Source organism: Salvia hispanica, chromosome 4, assembly GCF_029641045.1.
Source record: "Salvia hispanica isolate PSC_SH4W2 chromosome 4, Shi_PSC_v1, whole genome shotgun sequence".
NCBI lineage: Eukaryota > Viridiplantae > Streptophyta > Magnoliopsida > Lamiales > Lamiaceae > Salvia > Salvia hispanica.
In genome coordinates, this window is record NC_142695.1 from 11,246,186 (window position 1) to 11,262,851 (window position 16,666).

At 37.2% G+C, this 16,666-nt stretch overlaps 3 protein-coding genes across 3 annotated transcripts; 2 read left to right on the forward strand and 1 right to left on the reverse strand.

Moving 5' to 3' along the window:
- Positions 1 to 4,858, forward strand: LOC125196583 (villin-4-like). Its single transcript, XM_048095160.2, has 20 exons — positions 1 to 88; positions 248 to 347; positions 421 to 489; positions 585 to 821; positions 899 to 1,076; positions 1,161 to 1,290; positions 1,388 to 1,550; positions 1,633 to 1,777; positions 1,870 to 2,132; positions 2,209 to 2,277; positions 2,372 to 2,440; positions 2,520 to 2,657; positions 2,732 to 2,860; positions 2,926 to 3,080; positions 3,254 to 3,413; positions 3,496 to 3,621; positions 3,698 to 3,763; positions 3,854 to 4,178; positions 4,260 to 4,429; positions 4,497 to 4,858. Exons 1-20 carry the CDS (start codon positions 33 to 35, stop codon positions 4,608 to 4,610), a joined length of 2,862 nt encoding a protein of 953 aa, XP_047951117.1. The 5' UTR covers positions 1 to 32; the 3' UTR covers positions 4,611 to 4,858.
- Positions 4,859 to 9,160: 4,302 nt separating this feature from the next.
- On the forward strand, positions 9,161 to 12,810 carry LOC125196249 (protein LSD1-like). The gene is made up of 7 exons (XM_048094689.2): positions 9,161 to 9,365; positions 9,454 to 9,592; positions 11,102 to 11,212; positions 11,809 to 11,918; positions 12,112 to 12,192; positions 12,337 to 12,408; positions 12,495 to 12,810. The coding sequence occupies exons 2-7, from the start codon at positions 9,481 to 9,483 to the stop codon at positions 12,534 to 12,536; spliced, it is 528 nt and encodes a 175-aa protein (XP_047950646.1). The 5' UTR covers positions 9,161 to 9,365; positions 9,454 to 9,480; the 3' UTR covers positions 12,537 to 12,810.
- Positions 12,811 to 13,220: 410 nt separating this feature from the next.
- On the reverse strand, positions 13,221 to 14,772 carry ATL43 (RING/U-box superfamily protein). The gene has a single exon (XM_048094687.2). The coding sequence runs from the start codon at positions 14,370 to 14,372 to the stop codon at positions 13,362 to 13,364; it is 1,011 nt and encodes a 336-aa protein (XP_047950644.1). The 5' UTR covers positions 14,373 to 14,772; the 3' UTR covers positions 13,221 to 13,361.
- Positions 14,773 to 16,666: the final 1,894 nt, after the last annotated feature.

Sequence of the window (16,666 nt, forward strand, 5' to 3'; positions counted from 1 at the left end):
TTCCACAACTAACAGTTTTAGAGGAGGTCACCATGTCAATTTCACTCAAGGATTTGGATCCTGCTCTACACGGGGCAGGACAGAAAGCGTATCCTCATTCTACAAAATAAAAATTTCTTGAACATCGCCATGAAATTGTGATCGAATATTTGCTCATTTCTGTCTGCTAAATGAGTGCATATTATTTAAGGGATTATATTCTTTTTAGCATGTCTATACTGTTTCTATTCTCCTTGACTTCTTATAGCGGGATTGAGATTTGGCGAATCGAAAATTTTAAACCTGTTGCAGTCCCACAACCTTCACATGGAAAATTCTTCACTGGTGATTCCTATGTGATTCTAAAGGTAATTTTTCATTTCTATGTGATCATCACGATGGAGAAATTTGTTTGTTCCTAACTCTGTCTCCTTTCTGTAGACCACTGCCTCGAAGCGTGGGGCCCTTCGTCACGATGTTCACTATTGGCTAGGTAAAGATACTAGCCAGGTAACTATTTTAGTTTTATCATTTATCCATAAATCCACCTTGTCTGGTACAAATCATTCCCTGATTCCTGTCTGTTCAAATATTGTCCTATTTAGGATGAAGCTGGTACGGCAGCCATCAAGACGGTTGAGCTAGATGCATCACTTGGTGGGCGTGCTGTTCAATACCGTGAAGTACAAGGCCAAGAGTCGGAGAAGTTCCTTTCCTATTTTAAGCCATGTATAATACCCCAACAAGGTGGATTCTCCTCAGGTTTTAAGCATGTTGAGGATGAAGAGCACCCGGACCGCTTGTATGTATGTAAAGGGAAACATGTTGTCAATGTGAATGAGGCAAGTACAACTCTCTGGATGATTCATCATTCAAGTATAAATTCCTTCATCTGACATCACCTCTTATCCTAGAACAGGTGCCTTTTGCCCGGTCGTCTCTAAATCATGATGACATCTTCGTTTTAGATACAAAGTCTAAAATATTTCAGTTTAACGGCTCCAACTCTTTAATTCAAGAGAGGGCTAAAGCACTGGAAGTTGTTCAGTACATTAAAGATACTTATCATGATGGGAAATGTGAAATAGCAGCTGTTGGTAACTATGCTACTACTTGCGTTCTCTTTCTCTAGCATTGTTTGCCCGAGTTTTCCAACACATGCCTTGTATTTTTCGCTGCAGAAGATGGAAAATTAATGGCTGATGCTGCAGCCGGAGAATTTTGGAGTATCTTTGGTGGCTTTGCTCCACTTCCGAGGAAAGTATATTCCGTACCCAAGAGCCCTCGTATTGTGGAACCTAAGCTTTCGTGGTATGTATTTTTTCCTTAACTTTCCTCCAAATAATGCACAACAACTTGATCTGCGATTATTTGAATATGTAAGCTGATATAGTCTCTAATGTTTAAGCATTGAGAAGGGCGAGGCAGTACCTGTCCAGGCTAATTCTTTGGCAAGGGAGTTGTTGAACTCAAATAAATGTTACATTCTCGATTGCGGGATGGAAGTCTTTGTTTGGGTGGGAAAAAATACTTCACTTAAGGAACGGAAAACACTGAGCAGCACGGTTCATGTAAATCTCACTACCTAAGGCTTCCTCTTCTTGATTTTAAACTTGTCACTGTAGTGCCTCAATGCTGTGTTTCATGTTATAGGAAATAGTGCAAAAACTGAACCGGACTGACTTTCATATAATCCGCTTGATGGAGGGCTTCGAGACAGTGATGTTCAAGGGAAAGTTTGATTCGTGGTCTGAGGTAACTGCCCCCAAGAAGCAGGATACTAAAGGAAAGGTAGCAGGTCCGTGATCCCATCCACCAGATTACAGCATTCTTCAGTACATGTAACTACGTATTTTAGCTTTTCCTAATCAAGATTTTGATGGTTTTTAGCACTTCTAAAGCGGCAAGGAGTTAATGTGAGGGGTCTTGTGAAAGCAGAAGCTCCTCAAGAAGAAGAAGAACATCAAACTCATATAGATTGCACAGGCGATCTACAGGTTTGGCGCGTTAATGGTAACCAGAAGGCAATTCTTGAAGGTCCTTCCCAGTCAAAGTTTTACAGTGGGGATTGCTACATCTTCCAATACTCTTATCGTGGCGAAGATAGAGAGGAATATCTTGTAGGAACATGGTCTGGAAAGCAAAGTGTTGAGGTGATCTTCAATTTACTAAAGCAATCTTAGTATATATGTTAATTGGATAATTGACCATGATATTCATTCTCTATAGGAAGACAGGGTAGAAGCAACTGCACAGGCTAGCAAGATGGTTGAGAATATGAAATACTTCCCTGCTCAGGCATATTAATTACCTTGACAACTTCATTCCGATAACACCTAACGCTAACTTCAGCCTCGTTACTTACAAATGCATTTGTTTGGTTCTTTTCTAGGCTCGTATTTATGAAGGATTCGAGCCAGCTCAGTTCTTCGCCATTTTCCAGAGTTTCATCGTGTTTAAGGTTCGCATTAAAACAGATATAAAAAGCACTTTCGAATTCCTTTCAATGGCTCTTGTTGTAAAAGCCTGCACATCGCCAGGGCGGTCTTAGCGTGGGATATAAGAACAACCTTGCCAAGAAAGGACTTGCAGACGACACGTACGAAGAGGATGGGCTTGCATTGTTCCGGATTCAGGGGACAGGACCCGAAAATATGCAAGCAATACAAGTAGACCCTGTAAGTCTTGTTTTCCAATTCTGTGATGTTTCCTATAAAACTATGCCTTCACTTGTATTATACGATTGATTCAGGTGAGCTCGTCTTTGAACTCCTCGTACTGTTACATACTACACAGTGGTACATCTGCTTTCACCTGGCTGGGAAGCTCCACAACGACGGAAGAGCAGGAGCTTGCGGAGAGGTGGCTCGATATTTTGAAGGTCTGATACCAAAGTATTCCTTAATAACAGTAGTCCATATTAATTCATACAATTTGTATTTGCAGCCAGATGTGCAGTCTAGATTTCAAAAGGAGGGTGCAGAATCCGAGGTGTTTTGGGGTTTGATCGGAGGCAGAAAATCCGAGTACCCGAAGCAGAAAATCAAAAGAGTGGCTGAAGGAGACCCTCATCTGTTCTCATGCACTATATCTAAGGGCATGTCATCATTTTTTTTCCTTATAATTTGATCATTTCTGCTCATTCTTTTTGTATGAACTAACTGGTTTCTTTCATAATTCTACCTTTTCAGGAGATCTGCAGGTATATGTTTACATGGAGACATTCTCTGAATTCATTCCACCTTACTTCTTATTGTTTTCTGAAAATTTTGAGATGTTATTTCCTTTTGCAGGTGGCTGAGGTATACAACTTCGACCAGGATGATCTAATGACCGAAGACATATTCATCGTTGATTGCCACTCCGACATTTATGTCTGGATCGGGCAAATGGTCGAAAGCAAAAACAAGATGGATGCCTTAAATATAGCAGATGTATGCTGTTAGCCTTGTTATGCATTCTTGGGGACTAGTAACATGTGAAAAGCATTTTGTAATGTCTCGTTTTCTTGTGCAGAAATTTCTGGAGTGCGACGTTCTTGGCGAAAAAATATCCAAGCATGCCCCAATATACATCGTTACAGAAGGGAACGAGCCTGCATTTTTCACGCGTTTCTTCACTTGGGACCCCAGGAAATTCGCAGTGAGTGTGCCCTCTGTGAAATCTCACCGGCCTTTTGGATTCACGCGTGAACGCTCATTTACCCTCGTGTTTGCAGATGCATGGTAACTCTTTCCAACGAAAAATGGCTATTGTCAAACACGGCGGTACACCAAGACTTGAAGTAAGTCTTGGTTATAGTATCATTCTTCTTGTTTTATCACATTACATAATTTGCAAGTCTTGTTATATACTCTTTATATGTAAATGGCAGAAGCCGAGAAGGAGAATACCTCTAGCGCTTGCTGGGAGATCGGGTGCACCAGAAAAAACGCAGCAGCGTTCAAGAAGTCTGTCTGTGGCCCCTGAGAGAAACCGTTTACGAGGAAGGTCTCCAGCATTCAACGCGCTAGCATCAGCCTTTGAGAGTCCTAATGCAAGGAACCTGTCAACTCCTCCTATGGTGAACAACCTGTACCCGAATTCGTTGGAGATTCCAGATGCAACTAAAGAGAGATCAGCAGCCATAGCAGCCCTGACCAAAGGCTTTGAGCAACCAGGACCGGCTCGCCAGCTTATCTTCCCGCGCTCTATTAGAGGTTTGTTTTTCTGTTTTTTTTGTTATACCTACTCGTGCATCTACAACTGTTCGATAACGATTCATGCTTGTCTTGGAGCAGGGCGTGACGTCCCAAAGCCTAGAGGGGAGGAGCCGAAGCCAGAGACGATACAGGAAGATGGGCAGGAAGACGAGGCTGATGACGATGAAGGACTCACAACGCATCCGTATGAACGCCTTAGAACAAACTCCACGGATCCGGCTCCAGACATTGATGTCACTAAGCGAGAGGTATTATGTGTTTAAGTGAATTTAGATTAAAATGGTAATTTTATTTATGAATGGTATTGGTGTGCAGACATATTTGTCATCAGAAGATTTCAAGGCGAAATTCGGGATGAACAAGAGTGCTTTCTACAGGTTCCCAAAATGGAAGCAGAATAAGATAAAGACAGCTCTAGAATTGTTTTGAACAGATTTGAGAGTGTGCATGCTAAAACAGCTTAGGAATCTCTTTTGTTTTAGATTCTAAGATAGATTTCTTGATATATATATTTTGTCATTTTTGGCCTTAGCAGCAAGTCAATTGTTTTGGTTTAGCAGAGAGGGATAGGAACTTGCAAATATACAGTTTTTAGGGAGTCAAGTTTGTACAGTACAATATATAAAATTAAACTCAACTCTAAATTAATTCTATAGTAAAGGATCATATTTCTTGTATGCTCTCTTTCTTAGCTAAAAACATCAATGGAATAGTAAAAGCTTAAATAAATTGAACACATCTCAATTCTCAAAGTCTTTATATATTAATCCCTTGTATCTATAGTGGTACAATATACATTAGATTAATTTCTACCAGATAAAAGACATAAAATAATGTATAACAATTATTGTATTACTAAATTCAAATCCATAAAAAGGAATTACTTTTCAAATAATAAATTAAAATAATCTAGTAAACAAGTTAATGGATTTGATAGTCAATCTAGTATTCTTGCATTTGTTGGGAATGAGTTTTTTACCGATAAAGAAAATGTTGGAAAGACTTTACAATGTGAATTAATAACATTTCAGAAATTTATGGTGATAAAATTTTTAGAAATTTATATTTTATATTGATATTCTTTTGAAGTTAAAAAATCTAAAAAAGTGTAAATCTCATTATCTAGTGGCTTGAAAAAAAATTATTATTTTAATCTAAAAGCAAGCTTATTTGTAGCCTGATTTATAGTTTGGGAAAAAGAAAACGTATACTCCCTCTGTCCCATACATCCGCACTTTTTTATTTTAAGTTATTAATTTGAGATTATTTTTAGTGTAGTTAAATTAATAGTAGTATTTTATGTGTAATGAAAAACTATTTAATAGTAATATAACAGTATTTAATTAACTTTAGTATATTAATTAAAATATTTTAATTTACTTAAAATATAAATAGTGTAAGTAGTTTGGGACGAGCCGCAATATTAAAGTGAGAGTAATATGAAATATGGGGAGTGATGAATTGCTAACTTACTCTTAGTTGGAAACTACAACTGATTTAAAACTATAGGATTTTAGAAATCTAGTAGTCTAAAATTTGTCATGTGTAATTTTTATTTTTATTAATTAAATAAAAAAAGATAAAAAAACATTACTAAATTAGGGTTTTGGATGAAAATGTGAATTTATATACTATTTTCACATTTGTTGCTGTACGAAAAAATTGAAAATTTTTGATTTTTTTTTAAAATTTTGATATCGGAATATATGCAAGTGAGATCACGTTAGCATCATTATAAAATTATCTTTAATTTGATATATGTTGTGCGAAAAAATAATTTAAATCGAGAAAGTTATACGCGTTTTAAAGTTATATGATATTTTTCAAAAGTTAGTTACAACTAATTTGACGTTTTTTTTTTATCGTATTGATATTTCGAGGGTTATGATCTAGACCCTTGATTTAAATATCTAAAGGTTATTATTTAATTATAGTTAGCAATTAAGTATTGAGTTAGCAATATAACACCCTTCATGAGATAGAGGAAGAATGAGTACATAAGTCTGCACCTCCAAACAGGGACGGATCTAATGTTTTACCACAAGGGGCAAATGCCCCACCTCAAAAAAAAAAATTTATATGCTATTTTATCATTAATTTGTAGTTTTTTTTTGAAATATCCTTTTATATGCCCCTTCTTAAATTCTTAAAATATATTTATATAAATTTTTGCCCCCCCTATATAGAATTTCTGGATCCGTCCCTGCCTCCAAAATGAATCCAAGGCCAAACATTGCGGTCGGTGGGGTTATTTTACATATTTTCAAAACCTGTTAGGATTCGGAACTCTTTATCAACATTTGATTGATAATGTGAATGGAGTAATAAATACTCAATCCTTTTCCCTTTAGCAATTTCGTTAATTTTTTGCTAATAAATACATTTTCTCTCTTATTTTACTATTTCTCTATAATTATTTATTAATATTATTTTTATAAAATGAGTATAAAAAAATTAATGGGATTGCTAAAGTTGATCGTAGGGAATAACAATCTATTCTAATTCTACTCATTTAAGAAGAGTTCATTAGAGAAAAACTTAATAGAAAAAAAAAGCATCTAAGAATATTCTGATAGATACATATATAGATATTTTAAGGAAAAATCTGTATAAAATACTCCCTCCGTCCACGATTAAGAGTCTCATTTCTAAATGGCGCGGGTTTTAAGAAATGTTAAGAAAAGTGGATGGAAGAAAGTTAGTGGAATAGGAGTTCCACTTGTATATATTAGTTTTAAATGATATGTGAGTGAATGAGTTAGTGGAATGTGAGGTCTCTTTACTATTTATGATAATTATGAACCGGGACTCTTATTCGTGGACGGACCAAAATGGAAAAACAGGACTCTTATTCGTGGAGGGAGGGAGTATAATATACTCCCTCCGTCCCACATTTGGAGTCATATTTAGTTATGGCACGGGTTTTAAGGAATTAGTTGAGTGTGTAATTAATGAAGTAAGATGATGGAGTGTATAATAAATTAAGTGAGTTGGTTGAAGGTGAGTCTCTTTTTGGCTTTTTGGTTTTTAATTTTTGTTTTGGTTTATTTTAATGTAGATAATGACATTTTGATAGAATTTTGATGAACAATGGGGTAAAATTGTATGACCAAATATGGAAAATTCTAAATATTACTCAAACTGGGACAGACTTTTATGGCAAAATGTGACTCCAAAACCGGGACGGAGGGAGTAATACGTAATTATCAATGTCAAGACATCCTAGATACAAATATATGCTTTCTTTCTTTACTCAATTTATGGGACTGAAAACTTCCTTCTCAGCATTTAGTGATCAAATAATCAAATACAAACTCTAAATATTATACAAATTCTAAATTGTGTTAGCTACAGGTTGCATGTAGCGCAGTGTCATCAACTCATCATTGCGGAGGATTTGATAAGAATGCTCTTTTAGGACCTCGTTTGTGATTATATTTTTTGTTAGGCTTCTTTGACGCTATTTTTTTTTGTTAGGGGTCACTGGTACAAGAAGTAAAAAAGTTAGGGATATTTGGTGCAGTTCACTCTAAGGACCCGTTCGCTGACCATTAGTTGGACATAAATAGGGTCAAATCCGAGTATTTATGGTGGTTCGGTTTTCATTAAGTAATAATGTTTGGCCCTCTACTAACCCCCCGGCCCGCACTGTTGATGCAGCTTTTAAGCAAAAATAAATCGCGGAGGGAGGTCATATTTGCAATCTGGTCCGCCGCAGTTGACAAGATTTGAACACGAAATCACCACCGTGCCCCTGAAATATTTGAATTCCTCCTTTGGGCGAGTCCAATTTTCTCTCTCTCCTTTTTGTCATTCCACAGTACAATGTTCTCTCCTCTCTACTTGTTGCTTCTTTCTCGGCAACGCATCAATCACCCGAAGAAGGGACCATTCACCACACCGGTAATCGTCTGTGGTCAGTACCGTTTCATTTCTCTCTCCAACCGACCCTCTCAATTATGTATAACCAAACACCAACAATTAAATAACAGTTGGTGGGGCCACCCACATTTAATTCCAGCCGGTTTTATTTCACGCAATTTGAAATGCGGCTTAGCGAATGAGCCCTAAAAGTAAAACTGTGAAAAGTGCAAATTAATGTTCTGATGTGAGAGAGGTTATGCATTATAAAAGTTGTGTCATAAGAGCACTCACTACGCTAATAGCTCGTCCCAAAGCCTATCTACATTTTCTTACAACCACATTGGCATTTTATCATCGAGCTCATCTTCATGCAATGCTACAACCCATCCCCATTTTCACATAAAAGCATTAACATTAAGTTTATATATCATTTTTAATTTTTGGTGTCAAATAAAATAAAATAATATTAAAAAAAATAAATTGAAGTAAAAAATATAGAAAAACAAAATACACTTAATTTTTAAAAATAAAGACATGATAAAATTCGGTTGACTTCCATCGGGATTTATTGTTTAAAGCTAGAGAGAAAGTAAGAAATTGTAGATGTGAGAATGGAGAAGTGTAAGGTAAAAATAATGGGTGAACGCGGTATATATAGAAAATAATAGTATTAAATTTAAAAAAAAAAAAGAAAACTGATCGGCACGAGATCGACAATCGGACGCCAATTGAATATAGCCGCGGACGTGAGTTGGGCACTCGGGGAAGGGCATAGCTGATCAGACTGCCGATCGCACGGGCGGCCGATCGATGCCCGCACTATAATTGCTCTAAAAAATGATAAGAGGGGAATGATAACATGACGGGACAACATGAAATCAGTGATGACATAGTAACGAAGGAGTGTTATAGTCCAAATTACATTCGGCCGGTATGCTAATAAGATTATACCTATGACATGTTTGGTAGGGTGATAACTCATCTAGTGATGGAATTTTATGAATAAAAATTTCTAGATGAATTATCACCCCTAACAAATATACGGCGGCAGTAATAGACTTTTGTATTACACTCCATTAATAAAAACGTTTATTGATTATTCCAACAAATTATGAAAGGGACCATCTGAATGCCATTAAGAAAAAGTTGAAAATTGTCAACACACTCGCCATCTCCTTGTTAAACTTCCGATTGGATTCCGATTCCCTTCGGATTATTCCTATTCCTACCCTACTTTGCCTTAATTCACCCATCGCCGATGAATTGTGAATCCATCGCCCTCAATTTGTCGACGTGATTTTGCTCTCTATCGTTTTACTGGTGAGTGTTACCTACCTTTGTTTGTTTTTGGATTTTTTATTTTCTGAGTAAGTTTTCATGCTTCCGATTTCACATTTTTCCGATGAAGTTGGTTGTGCGTGACAAGAGAAGAGGAATGCAGAGCCAGGTAGTTTGCAGCGGGTGCAGGAGTCTTCTCATGTACCCGAGTGGTGCCACCAATGTGTGTTGCGCCTTATGCAATTCCGTCACCACCATCCCTCCTCAAGGTTATTTCTGGATTTCTAATTTAGTATCCAATTCTGTTGTTGGTGCCTGTGTGTGTGTTTGGGTTGAGGAAATGGCTAAGATAACTGAACAACCTAATCATGAACTAATTTGTAAATTATAATTGACCCTAGATTTTCATTATATACGATAATGCTTCATTTTAAATTGTAATTGACCCTAGATTTTCATTATATACGATAATGCTTCTCTTTGTTTGTTACTAATTGTGGTATTGAATCTCATTTTTGTCCAAGTATATAAATGGAAAATGAATTTAGCTATTGAGGATGTTACAGCTAGAATGTCTAGTAAACCCCAGTGTTGCCTTGATATTGGATCGTTAGTGGAGTACATATTACGGAGAATATGGTTTGTCTTAGATTGTATAAACCATACATTCAGCAAGAGAGGGTATGCAATGCCATATATGTGGCATACAGCTGCAACGAATAGCCTTTAGTTCAAAATTATCTAGTTACCAAGATTTTATCATCTTGTGATACATGGAGTATGTGCTTCTTTTATCTTGCCTTGAAACCTGGCCAGGTCTTCTTTTGCCTTCCAATTTTTATTTATCTCGTCTCTAGTTAGCTCTGAAATAACAAAAGTTATGTAGAATATTTCAACTTTTTTGTTCATTTGGTTTAAAATTGACGTCGTCTTATTGGAGCTCCTCTTTCCTTATTATTGGAAAGAACCTTATTTGAGTATTTAACCATTAGTTATGCAGTGTTGGATGTGGTCTCCACTATTTCAAGTGTAAAAGATAGATGCAAATAAAAATGACAACATCTAAACAATTATATTGCAATAATGATGTTTTCTTTACCACAAGTGTAAAGTTAGATGCAAAAAAAATGAGAACATCTATACAATTATTGGAATGATGATGTTTTCTTTACCACTTTGGTTGACGTTACTCGAAGGCATGGCAATGATCAAGATGGAATTGCTGTTGCCTTTGCTGGTTCTTATGTAACAAAAATACTCATCATGCATTTTTGAATCTTCAACAAAATATCTGATCTGGCTGCTACTCTTTTTTTGTCGGATTGGCTTTTGTTGATTTGAAGTGTCTTATTGGCCTGTTCCTTTTCAAATGAACTTAAGTTACACTTTCAGTTTGATTTTGTTTAGGACTTCATAAAAGACTGAGTTTCATATTGGTGCTTCTATATGAGACTTCAGTCCCTTGCTACGAACATTTTATTTTTCTAAACCATATGTTTGATGCCAGATCATTATAAGAGCAGTCTATGATCCAATTTCTAGTTTGTGTATCCATATTCGTTTTAGGAAACACAATGATTTCGTTTTAGGAAACACAATGATTCTTAGTCAATTTCAGTATGTGGTTACTATAATACTATTCTGGTGATTCGATGATGGTTTCATGATCCCTGTTGTAGCAAAAAACTATGATGCTTGGTCGTGATGAACTTTACAATGTTGTATATTCAAATTTGGATATTGTTTGGGATATTGCTACTCATCTACCTCATACTCAGGAATTGAAATGGCCCAACTGATATGTGGAGGCTGCCGTACGTTATTGATGTATACTCGGGGTGCTACCAGTGTGAGATGTTCTTGCTGCCACACAGTAAACCTAGCACCAGGTAAAACAAATATGTTAAAATGATAGTTGTCAGGTTTGTAGGTCAGTATCTTTGAGGTACTTGCTATGAGAAAGTTATTGTTTTTGAATGCATTCAGATTTTTTATATACTTGCTGATCCAGAGGTTATAGATTATTTAGTACAGTAAATAACTAAATATGATATTTTTCTTCTCTCTTTCAACCCAGTTACCCATTATCAGGAAACCACAAACACCCCCAACAACAAAAAAAAGCGTATGATGTATCTCGGTAGCATATCTTTTCTATGTCTTTTCATTTACTTATATCCTAGTTAGAGTATATGTATGGCCTTGGAATTGTATCCTTGGGTATTCATCAGGAGTGTGTGTTTTTAGCGTGTATATACTGCTAAAATTACATTGCTTTCAAAGTTTCAAACAAACCTGGGGTCCCATAAGCAGGAAAGAATATAATGGAGAACATTGTCAGAATGCATTATTTAACATTTCAGTAACAGCAGTACATGATAATGTTACAATTGTAACATTACAAGTCTAATTTCACATCTTCTTGATCCTTGAATATGCATTTTCATATATATATTTGTTTGGGTTTTAACTGTCTTTTGGTTAGCACCTAATATGGCTCACATCAACTGTGGAAACTGTCATACAACACTCATGTATCCTTATGGTGCTCCATCTATCAAATGTGCTGTTTGTCAATATATCACGAATGTCAATGTAAGTATACTGGGAGGGTTATAACTTATATATTTATCGAAAGTCACCTCTTCTATTATTATCCTTGTTCTAGTTAACACAGAACCACCCAATGCAGCTATTCATTCTTTAAGCATTCATTGGGGGTCTTATCGATAGACCACTTAGTGTCAGTCCTTTGTTGTGCTATTATCTCATTGATTCATGCTGGCAGATGGGAAATGCTAGGGTCCCACTTCCCATGCATAGGCCAGTTGGACCTGCCTCTCCAGCACCGATGCCTTCTGGTTCAGCGGTTAGTCCTGATTTTTGATCATGTCTTCCTAGAACCTGAGTGGTTAGGCATGCTTAACTAGTGAAAATTAACTACGATAGTATTTTTTTAACGTTGATTTCCTTTCCGTATTATCTTAGTTTTTCTAATTATGGTTCAACACAGCCATTACCCAATCCCCAGAGCCAAACTGTTGTTGTGGAAAATCCTATGTCCGTTGACAAGAGCGGGAAACTGGTACATCCATCGTTTGGCTTTTGTTTTTATTGTGTTTAACTCTTGGATCCAAAACCACTATTCTGAGAATAAAGTAAAATGTGCAGGTAAGCAATGTTGTTGTTGGCGTAACAACGGACAAAAAGTGAGGCTGCAATAAACCTTGGCTGGACCACAGAACTGTCTCACTAACCAGAGAGTGCTTTCACATTGTTGGCATTTTGGGTAATGTTGAGGAGTGTGCATATTTGGCGGGATTGTATGTTAATGGCGTTGCTGCTTCGCTGTTGGGCGCCTCTGTACTATTAATATAACATATGTGCAGATATAGTGTGTATGTAGACAGCAATCTGTTTCATCTTTTGTGTGGATATACCGTGGAAGTCCATGGGGGAGATCAAAAGGATTAATTTTTCATTATCATATTTGAGTATATATTAAGTATGGTCCAAAGATAAACAACATTTTTTCTTGTTTTGATCTTTCTCTTTCCTCTAAGTCACAGCGTGTGTCGTTGTTTTTTCATGCTAATGATTTGAACAGATGGTTGTCAGATGATATAGCCAAGGCACCAAATGCAACAGGCTGCTTGAGAGCGACTTTTCTCATCTAATCTCTCTTCCATGGGATTTGATGTCTCCAACACTGTATTTTACTCTAATTGTAAAGAATGATTTGTTTACTAATTTTTCATGTGCGTGTGTGCATCGAAGTTCCAAGTTGCAATAAAATTGTCGCTGAGTGTGTTGACAGATGTATTAAAAAACAAGATTTTGAGCCCAAGGTATATGATGATACCAGTGCATTGTGGTCTGTTTGATTACATACCAGAATTTAGTGTGTAGAATATTGATATTTATAGTACTGGTAGAAAAGAGTGACAGGGTACCTAACTAATAATGTGAAATGGATAATGTTTGTGTGCATGGAAATGCAATACATGGGAGATATGAATGTGTATGAAAAACAGAGTATTAAATGGGTAAAGAAGGAAGAGGAGATTGTACAGCTGGGTGTTGGGACTGTGAAATCCAGGCCAACCACCTCTTTACAACCTTCTCTCTCTCCTCCTTCCCCTTCCCTCCATTATTGCCCCTGTACCTACTCATCCCTGTTATTTCCGACACGCTTCTCCCATTTATTACGGCGCTGCCACTCTCCTTTTCCAGCAGCATCTCCGATTTCAGGTACAGCGACTCTGCAGCTTGCACGTCGCTCCACCGCCGCAGCCTCTCTGCCTCCTCCTCCCCCTCCCCGCTGCCGGATATTATGATCCGGTGCTCTAGCCGATGCCGGTCTCCCTGCACCGGCAGCTGCCCGTCTTTCCTGCCCTTCCCGCCGGAATTACCAGTTTTTTTCCGGCGGGAATTCCAGCTGTCGAGGGAGCCCCGCCCCCGGAGGAGATCATTGTCGGCGGCGGCGCCCCTCTCTCCCGCGGAGGAATGCCGCCCCGAGACCCTGGGGGGCGGGGTGGGGGCGCTGGTGCGCGGCGTGGGCAGAGGGGTGTGCAGCAGGACGTCCTCCGGGTCGACGCGGTAGCGACATAGAGGGCACGTGGAGTGGGCGTCGAGCCAGGTGTCGACGCACTCGACGTGGAAGGCGTGCTTGCACTTGGGGAGGAGGCGCAGGACCTCCTCCGCCTCGAACTTGTTCAGGCACACGGCGCATTCGAGGCCGTCCTTGTGGCCGCGCAGCGACGAGAAGCGGAACATGGGGAGGGACTCGATGACCTTCCTATTGATCCCGGAATCCCTCGTCGATGCCGGGGAGGCATTGGCGTAGCTGCTCCCTTTGCAATGCTTCACATACAGAAGTAGCAAGAATGTAATTGAGAAAATAGTGGTGAGTATTCCCAGAGCCGCCGCGATCCCCGGCTTCAACGCAGCCGTCCTCGGCATAGGCAGGGGCGGGGGAGAGTTCCCATCGGCGGTGGTGAGGAAGGCATGATTCGAGAGAATGAAGAGAATGAGAAAAGTGATTGGCATGTTAGTTGGTTGAGCAACAGAGCAGAGCAGAGAAGAGGAGATTCTAGTACCAAAATACAAACAACAAAAAGACAAAGGCGTCTAGGCAGAATGGATCTAGTAGGGGGTGGGTTTTTGTCATGGATCACCTTCTTTCATGTGTATTTGATTAGAGATGAAAATAGAGATGAAGAGGTGGTGTGAATGAGTGTGTGAGGGATTAATAGAAGGTGTATGGAATAAGTATAGTAGGCTAACATGTGAGACAGGGTTGGAATTGGTCTTTCCCATGTTTAGTAGTTTTCTTGGCACTGTTATGGTGGGATATTCTAGGTGTATCGACTACCAGGTATGCAAACTAGGCTCTACTTGTTTGTTACTCATTATTTTTCAATTACTGTTTTTTCCTCAAAATGGGTATTCTAATTTTTATTGTGTTCCTTTCAGTAAGTTTTATTACTATCATAAAATATTACTCCATATTTTACTCTTATCATTCCAATACTAATGACGGTTCAAAAGTTCTTTTCTTTTTTTTGCTATCTTGGGAGTATTTTTCTTTATTAACTTGAGACATTCAATGAAAGAGGGAACTTGGAACAACTGAGTATGAAGTTTGCATCGAGAAAACGAATGTAATATAATAAACTTGTGTCAAGATAAATGTAGGTTTTAATAATAGTATATTTGTAATTTTATGTTAATCGCAAAATATCTCATTGAATTTATTTTATTGTGAAAGAATGACTTTCCTTTTTAATTGAAGTAAAAGACTTGAATACAAGGGTTGTTCAATTGGAAATACAAGGGTAATCAAACTGAAAATAGATAGCGGAACATGAAAATTAAGAAACATGCACTCGAAACCATTCCTATAGTTATAGTCGTAGGTAATCTATCGTGAATGGTTGCTAATGTCGCTGATCACTTCCTATCTTAGATGACTGATGAAATTGAGTGTCATTTACCACTTAATTGGGCTATAAGTTATATGCTACTTTGACTTGTCAATATGTATAGATTTTTCGTGATCTAAAGTAATCCTAACATTTTGGGAAACGATAACTAGTACTCCCTCCGTCCGGATAATTCGTCTCAGTTTTCCATTTCGATCCGTCCCACATAATTTGTCCCATTTCACTTTTACCATTTTTGGTAGTGGACCTCATATTCCACTAACTCATTCCTACTCACATTTTATTATAAAACTAATATATAAGGGTAGGACCCACATTACACTAACTTTTTTAATCCACGTTTCATTACAATTCTTAAAATCCGTGTCCGGTCAAAGTGACCCGAATTATCTGGGACGGAGGGAGTATAATATTAGGAAACGATAACTAGTATGCGAAAATTATTGTTATTTAATAAATTGTGTCTCGGTGCCGGATATGGTGTTGGCTCCAAGAGATGTTATGCACAAGATTTTATCGTAGTATTTATTCTAGTAAAATAAATAGTGACATCAGAGCACTAGAATTCTTAGTTAAGAAATTTATTATATTGAGCAAGTAGCAAGCTTGGTTAATTAATGGGCATATAATATCATAAACATGGGAATAAATTAGATTAAAAAGTAGTATGGATTTCAGTAATCTAGATATGAATGGTAATATTGATCACCATATTAACACTTATCAATATTTTCTTATGGACTCTAATTATATTGAGCTAATTTTTAATTAAGCTAAAAATTGTTAAGATGGAAGTACACTTGAATCTCATTAGATCCCTAATATTCTATAAATGGGGAATAAGAGTTAAGACTCCGTGTGTACTACAAAGGTACGTGTACTGAGAGCATGAAAATGTCGCATCATATTTCGTCAAGGTGCACTGCCTTAGATTCGAGACTTTCAAACTCAGTGCGCTCCTCTTAGTGAAGAATGAGTTCATTGTCCATTTTTAACAAGATCTCATAGTGGAAATTTGAATACTCTGTTTTCATGCATAAATATTTCTTTCATTTTAATCGTAGTGATTTTTTATTTCGATACACCATTAATTTAAGTTTAATTACATCAAATTTTATTTTGATTATTTACTTTTCTTTTACTTAAACTATGTAATTTTTAAAATATCATTTTTTTACTTTAATTTATATGATAAAAATATTTAAAATTAAATATCAATAGTAAATGATGAGAATATGGATACCATATGTATGATATGATTTGTGATGTTAAATTGTTGTTGTGCAACAATCAAGAGATGTGATGTATCAAAATCAAATAATCTTGAATTCAAACTAATAAAGGAGATTGGAAAAATTTTGGGGGGCGGAGAATAAATCACGTTTGGCATTTCTCATA

Bases quoted from the DNA above. Each gene is read 5' to 3' on its own strand.
- LOC125196583 (XM_048095160.2), top strand. From the start codon at position 33: ATGTCAATTTCACTCAAGGATTTGGATCCTGCTCTACACGGGGCAGGA. The intron at 1,291-1,387 runs GTATGTATTTTT...CTAATGTTTAAG, and splicing joins GTGGAACCTAAGCTTTCGTG to CATTGAGAAGGGCGAGGCAG. The intron at 1,551-1,632 runs GTAAATCTCACT...TTCATGTTATAG, and splicing joins CACTGAGCAGCACGGTTCAT to GAAATAGTGCAAAAACTGAA.
- LOC125196249 (XM_048094689.2), top strand. From the start codon at position 9,481: ATGCAGAGCCAGGTAGTTTGCAGCGGGTGCAGGAGTCTTCTCATGTAC. The intron at 9,593-11,101 runs GTTATTTCTGGA...CCTCATACTCAG, and splicing joins CACCACCATCCCTCCTCAAG to GAATTGAAATGGCCCAACTG. The intron at 12,409-12,494 runs GTACATCCATCG...TAAAATGTGCAG, and splicing joins TTGACAAGAGCGGGAAACTG to GTAAGCAATGTTGTTGTTGG.
- ATL43 (XM_048094687.2), bottom strand. From the start codon at position 14,372: ATGCCAATCACTTTTCTCATTCTCTTCATTCTCTCGAATCATGCCTTC.